Source organism: Nycticebus coucang, chromosome 4 (genome assembly GCF_027406575.1).
Source record: "Nycticebus coucang isolate mNycCou1 chromosome 4, mNycCou1.pri, whole genome shotgun sequence".
Classification (NCBI taxonomy): domain Eukaryota; kingdom Metazoa; phylum Chordata; class Mammalia; order Primates; family Lorisidae; genus Nycticebus; species Nycticebus coucang.
This window is the reverse complement of record NC_069783.1, coordinates 133,682,894-133,689,950: the sequence shown is the minus strand read 5'-3', so window position 1 is coordinate 133,689,950 and position 7,057 is coordinate 133,682,894. Positions and strand designations below refer to the sequence as shown.

General features: G+C 48.6%; 1 protein-coding gene across 1 annotated transcript; it reads right to left on the bottom strand.

Moving 5' to 3' along the window:
- Positions 1-6,155: 6,155 nt before the first annotated feature.
- Positions 6,156-6,745, bottom strand: LOC128584435 (immunoglobulin iota chain-like). The gene is made up of 2 exons (XM_053589395.1): positions 6,658-6,745; positions 6,156-6,571 (listed from the first exon to the last, which is right to left on the bottom strand). The coding sequence occupies exons 1-2, from the start codon at positions 6,743-6,745 to the stop codon at positions 6,156-6,158; spliced, it is 504 nt and encodes a 167-aa protein (XP_053445370.1).
- Positions 6,746-7,057: the final 312 nt, after the last annotated feature.

Genomic DNA, 7,057 nt, shown 5'->3' with positions numbered 1-7,057 from the left:
ACATAGTGAGGCTCTGTTTCAAAGAAAAAAAAAAGAAATTTAGCATCCGTTTATAATCCTTACCTTTCAGTTATCAACTGAGGAGTGCAAAATCATTCTCTATTTCTAGTGCTCTTTCTCCATGTGTAAATTGTTGTTCTCTGCAAAAGGGGTCTTTTCTTGCCCCCTCTCTCTTTGGGAATACAACAGTCCCCTTTATCTTCAGAGGGCATGTTAGAACCCCCCAGCAGGGGCCTGGAATCCTGCATGGTATTGAACCCTAGGAATTTCCTTCTCCTCCTTACGACTTTGAGGACAGACGTGTTTGTTCTTAACAGTAGATCTTAGCATATGATTTTTTTTCTTTCCTTATTAAGTCGGGGCGGCACCTGTGGCTCAAGGAGTAGGATGTCCGCCCCATACACTGGAGGTTGTGGGTTCAAACCCGGCCCCGGCCAAAAACTGCAAAAAAAAAAAAAAAAAGAACTTTTGCCTTTTCACATAAAGGAAGCACGTTATGGTTTCTCTTTGGTACATTCAAATTGCCAGCATCCTTTATTAAGTAACATAAGTGCTACTTGACCATGAACACTGGGACACTGAGACAGCTGAACTGATAACTGAGGCGTGTCTACTAAACGGCTAGCAGAAGGGCAGTAAATACAGCTCCAACATTCTGGACAAAGGGAAGATTCACATTCCAGGGAGGATGGGGTGGGTTGGTGAGAGATTTCATCACGCAACTCAGAACACGATACAACTTAAAATTTATGAATTGTTTACTTCTAGAAAATGTTCACTTAGTATTTTCAGACTGTGGTTGGCCACAAGTAACTGAAACTTCGCATGAGGGTGATGACTGTTTCACGGTGGATGTGTATGTGGGAGTGTGCACACCTGCTAATTCAACATGTTATACTGTGTACAAGTCATTATGATTTTGAGAATTTGCTAGAGCGAAGGAGTCTTTCCTTGATTTCTTAAAGAATAATAAATCAAAGTTAAATTTCCTGTTTTAGACACATTGAAATGCTCCTGGTTAGGGACCAATTTGAATAGACTTATATTGGCCAAAGACAGAGAAAACTATAATACTAGCAATCAATCTGGACAGTGCCCATAGCTTGGTCAGTAGGGCACTGGCCGCATACACCGAGGCTGGCGGGTTCTGGCGGGTTCGAACCCGGCCTGGGCCAGCTAAAACAACAATGACAACCACAACAACACAACCAAAAAACAGCCAGGTGTTGTGGCAGGCGCCTGTAGTCCACTTGGGAGGCTGAGGCAAGAGAACCGCTTAAGCCCAGGAGTTTGAGGTTGGGCCTGCATGGTATGCCTGTTGTGACATCACAGCACTCTATTCAGGGTGACAGCTTGAGACTCTGTGTCAAAAAAAAGAAATTGCAATGAATCTGAACACCTCATATGTGTTACAGCTGTGAGCTTATCATGATACTAACAAAGTTGGATAAAGCTGGCATGTCAACGCGTTATCTCAATAGTGACTAAATAAAGGGAAAAATGTCAAATATTTACTATATCTGATAGTAGGTGGCTACATTATCTGTGGGGGGAAGGTTTCTAGCTAACAAGTGAAAAAGGGATTCTGCGATGAAAACTTCCCATCCTGCTTTCCATTATGAACAACCGGATCTGGATGGCGAGGGTCTATGGTGAGAATGCAGCTTAGAAAGAAACCACCGGGGTGAGGGGGGCACAGAGGGCAGATTCCACCCTCCCTCCTTCCATGGGGCCACTTGGCTACTCATCTTGTCATGACCATACTGGCCTTTGCGTGCACAGAGACCCCTTGCATTTCATTCTGAGGCTGACTGGCATGTTCCACTCCCCTAAGGATTCCCTTTCTTGAGGGTCTCAGGGTTTTCCTTTGGTCAAAATGTTTGGGTCTCTGGTGTTCAGTCCATACTGGCCACAGGCAACATGTTCAAGCTCATATAGTCCTGGGCTTCTTTGCCCAACTTGGAAGCTGGGCCCAGGATGTCTACGTACGGACCATGGCCTTCAGGACCCCTTGCTCTGTGTTACTGTCAGGAGTCCTGTTGGTGACTTGGAGGATCTTTGAGGTAACAGACAGCACATCCTGACAACCTGGGAACCCCACACTCCCCAACACCCCTCTCCTCCGTTATAGGTTCAAGAAGTTCCCAAACGTTCTCTTCCCTGAATGGGCCTATTTCAACTTCTCCCCTTCCACAATGCTCTCGCTGTGAAGGTGCACAGTTTTCAGCACCCCAGAAAGGTGGCTTTGTCTCATATGTGCTCCTTGAAGTACGAGAACCTGGGAAGGGAAAATTCCATTCTCCACCATAAGTGAGACTCAGGGGTTAATTCCTCCCTGTTTGCTGAAAAGGCCTTGAGAAATGATACCCTGAGGTCCCTGCCAAGTCGTAACTGGAGATTTAGCACCTGTCTGGAGCTGAACTGTTACTCTTCATTCCCTAACTTCAAATTACACAAAAGTTTCATTTAATCTTTTAGGGAGGTGGGCGAACAGAGCAGACAGCCTGGTGTCCTTGTAGTTTATCTTTAAGTTATAAGCTGCAGACTTAGAAATGACGTGTATGTGCTTTGTAACATTTATGCTGAGGAGAAATTTTTTATGGCAGTCTAATGCTTTTGTTCTTTATTCTTACTTATTCTCATCTGATGAGTTTGTATGTATAAGACAGTGAATAAAGATGAACAATCGCTGTGGGCCTGACCGAGCCCCCAGTCTTCCCTTAATAAATAATTCATTCCATCTGCAGTGATATCTCTGTGTCGTTGATTGGGCTAGCGGACAGCAATATCGCTGGCTGGATGCAACGCTAGGTATCAGAAGAGGTGTGTGTCAGTGTGTGTTTAAGAGAGAGAGAGAACGTAGCCAGTCACTTGTGTGATGGAGAATGTCCGGGCGTATTCTCCCTTCTTAGGAAATAACAAGTCTCTAAGTTGGTCACCCCAGCCACCTAATGGGATCCCAGAATGGCAGGTCTTTGCAACCCAAAAATTCATTCAGTCATTCGCTCCATCATTTGTTCCCTCGACTCTTGTCATCAAATGGTCATCAGGCATGTAAACAATTTGAACATATCCTGCCCACTGGTGGAGGAGGGGGCCTTACTAAATAAATTTAGAGCTGTGTGGTAGGTGCTAAATATAGTTAGGAAAACATGTTGTTTGCAACATGGGAGGAAGTTAACAACTGCATAAAGAGATCAGGGAGGTCTTGTCCAAGGAGTAAGATTCCAGACAACTGTAGAACCCTGAGTTGGTGCAGCCAGCTGGAAAACCTCAACAGGACAGAAAGTCCCCCTGGCAGTAAACGGCTTAGGCGCCGATTTGGAGGCGATTGAGAGAATCAGGTGTTTGATCAATTGCAGTTGCCTTACCATGGTAGAAATGGGCGGTTAGGGAGTGTCCAAGAAATAGGACTTGGACAGAGCCTGAGCCAGCCATGGAAGGCTGTGTCACAGTAAAGGGTTTAGTTTTATCCTCTCAGCTTGTGCCATGTTTTCACAAGTTCCACGAGGCTGTAGACCACTTGACACATGGCTAGTTCAAAGGAAGATGTGTTTCAAGTGTAAATTACATACCAGTTTTGAAGAGTGAATTCGAACACCAATCTAAACTATTTGGTAACTAATTTTCATATTGATTACAGGTTGAATTGATAATATTTGGAACATATTGTGTTAAATATGTTATTAAAAATTCTGTCACTCATTTCTTTCCACTTAAGAAAAATGTAACAACTGGTAAATAGGAAATTACAGACGTGGTTCACATGTGTGCCTTAGAGTATGGGAGACAACTAAGGGTCAGAAAGGAGGAGTTCAGGTAAGGCTGGATCTAGGAGTGATGAGGAAGATGAAGCGTGGAGGGTGGAGGATATGGGGGATAGATGGGCAGGAGGCCAGACAATGGCCAAGGTGAGAGGTGACTCAGACTAGAGGAAAGGATTGGATGAGAGAGATGGCCAGGCCAGTGACTGATGTGAAAATAACAATACTACTATTTTGTTGAGCGCCCATGACAGCTAAGCTCAGCTTAAGCGCTTTATGTAAGTTAATCAGTGTTATTATTATCCCCTTTACACACAACATTGAAAATGTTGGCCTTGATTTCAGGTGATCCCTCCAAAGCCAACTAGATTTAAGATTCACATTCTGTCTGGCCTGAAGCCTGAGTCATGGGTCTCATCCTCCATTGCGATGGTGGGGCAGGGACATTGGGATGGAGGAGGAGTTCAACCCAACTCCCGCTTTCTGGATCTCTTGCCATGACATACAATTCCAGAATTGTGAAGATGAACCCAAGAGAGGGACAGAACACAGAATTCTTTCAGAACAATCTAGCTTGGCTTCAAAAATGTGGGCCTAGGTCAGGTGTGATTACAAGCACCTGCAGTCCCAGCTACCCGGGAGGCTGAGGCAGGAGGATTGCTTGAAGCCAGGAGTTTGAAACTGCAGTGAACTATGATTTTGCCTGTGTATAGCCACAGAACTCCAGCCTGGGCAACATAGCAAGATCCTGTCTCTAAAGACACAATAACGGTAAATAAAAAGAGACACAATAATAGTAAATAAAATAATAATAATAAAAAGCAATGACCTGGCAGCAAAAGCCTCGTGTGGGAAGAACTCAGAATGTTTGAGGAAATAGAAGTCTCAAGGGTCCCCAGAGCAGGGCATGAACCGAGACCATTATTTTACAAAAGGGAGAATCCCAGGCCGCATGTGGAAGGGCTGATACTAACACATGTCTAACTTTCTGGGGGGGACCTTTTGGGGTCATTTTAACCAGGACAGATGGATGTTCTCAACCAAGTTTGGGGTCACAAGGGAGATGGGTTGCCTGACCTCTCTGAGTGCCAGCCATGACTACGCACTGTGGGGATGCGCCATGTGCAGGGTCTGTCCCCGCAGGCACGTTTTATCCCAGGCACCCCAACCCCATTCTGTGGGGTCAGGGATGTGGGAGCCCTCCCGTCCCTTCTTCACTGGACAAGCCTAGGTCTCTCTGTGGGTCCCAAGGCTCAGTATCCCCGGGGTCATCAGGCAGGAGGAATCACGGGAGACCTTGTTCACCCCATTGAATATGGCTTGGTGGAGATCTGGAGGCAGGACCTGGAGTGCTTCTCAGGGTCCAGCCAACCGAGGCCTGAGCGCCAGCCCCAGCCCAGCCCCATCTGCTTAGTGGGTAAAGTTTAGTAAGAGCCCAGCTGCATCCCCTTGCTCATTCACCTATGTCTGTGGCAGCTTGCTTGTTACAAGAACAGAATTCAGGGGTCGTGACAGAGACTTTATGGCCCACCAAGACAAAAATATTTACTATCTAGCCATTTATAGAAAATGTTGTTGGCCACTCTCCTGCGCAGAAGAGTGAATGCATTTCTCTAACTGCGACCAGTGGTTCTCAACTGAGGTCATTATGCCACCTCTGGGGACACTTGGTAATGTCCGGAGACATTTTCGGTGGTTACAACGGTCAGGAGGGATTTGGTGGATAGAGGCTAGGGACCCTGCTCAACATCCTTCAACGCCCCACACCAAGAATTGTCTGGCCCCAGATGCCAATGCTATCAAGATGGAGAACTTGCTCTGGATCTAATGCCTGACTCCTGTGTTCCTCTCCAGAGCCTCAATAAAGGCATTTTTTAAGTTTACACGGTAACTCCTGAGCACAATCAGATGATAATAGTGACTCCTGTTCTTGGTAAGAATGCTCACCCCAGGTGCTTTCCTCCCTGCCCCCCCTCCCCCATGATGCAGGAGACCATGGGTTCAGCTCTCACCATGCCCCACCTCCAGGCAGACCACGACCGGCCAGTCTCTCGAGACCTCCACCCCAGGTTGGTTCTTAGATGCGTTGTACCTAGGAGGTTTATCTTAGATGTTCCACCTATAAGGTCTCGCTCCAGTCAGACCAAAATCAGCAACACGACTTCCCAATACACAAGCAGCTTTAATCTCCAAATCCAGCCTCTATCAGGGCTTCCAAGCAACACCTCTGGGCCAGCAGAGGCTGTGACGCTGTGGCTCCACCCTCCTCCCCCACAGCTGCTTCTCCAGGAATGCTGCCCTTAGTCTTCAGGCCCAGGTATTCCTGTCCTGGGGCACAGTAGCCTCCTTCTCTTCCCCACTCTACTTCTCCCCCCCTGGACTGACCTCCTCCTATGGGCCTCTCTCCCCTTCTGGCTCCCTCTCCCCCTCCGGCTCCCTCTCCTCCTCCGGCTCCCTCTCCCCCTCTGGGCTCCTCTCCCTCTCCATGCTCTGGGCAGCCACAGCACAGTAATACACAGCCTCGTCCTCGGGCCTCAGCTCAGAGATACTCAAGTACCCCCTGTTTCTGGCCTCATCTTTGGATCCAGAGAAGCGAGGGGGGATCTCGGGGCCCTGATTCTTGTCTGAGTGGGAGAAGTATCTCAGCAGGAACCTTGGGGGGCGGCCTGGCTGCTGCTGGTACCAGTAGACGCTGTAAACGCCAATGTGATGGTCGCTGCTCAGGGTGCAGGTGAGGCGCGCCGTGGTGCCGAGGAAGGCGGATGCAGTGGGCGGCTGATGCAGCACGGGTGGTGGAAGCCCACAGGCTGGGAACACAGAGGCATGTGGGCCCCCAGGCCAGGGCAGGGGGAGGGAAGGGGCTGAGGGCCGTGGGCTCTGGGGGCTCCCTCACCTGTGTAGCCCGCAAGGAGCATGAGCAGGACGGGTGTCCAGGAGTTCAGGACTGTGCAGCCCTGCAGAGCTCTGCCTCCCATGGCCATGGCTCCGTGAACCGTCCCAGGCTGGGCTAGGGTCCACTTCCCTACTCCAGGGCGTGGGGCCATGACACGCCCAGTTCCTGGCCGCTACCTTCCCCAACTTTCTTGGGGTCACGCTGTCTGTTACTGGAACCACCAGTGGCAGCCTTTGTGGCTCTGGTCTCAGGCTATGGAAACATTTAGGGAGGAAACACCTGGGGCAAGTTCATGGCTGGGTCCCCAAGGGGGAGCAAACTCAACGTCCCCCTGAGAAGGCTGAGCCTCACGGAAATAAATTTCTTGTCCAAATTTAAGTTCCTGGAGAAGGGAGAAAGA

Bases quoted from the DNA above. Each gene is read 5' to 3' on its own strand.
- LOC128584435 (XM_053589395.1), bottom strand. From the start codon at position 6,745: ATGGCCATGGGAGGCAGAGCTCTGCAGGGCTGCACAGTCCTGAACTCC. The intron at 6,572-6,657 runs GTGAGGGAGCCC...CTGTGTTCCCAG, and splicing joins GCTCCTTGCGGGCTACACAG to CCTGTGGGCTTCCACCACCC.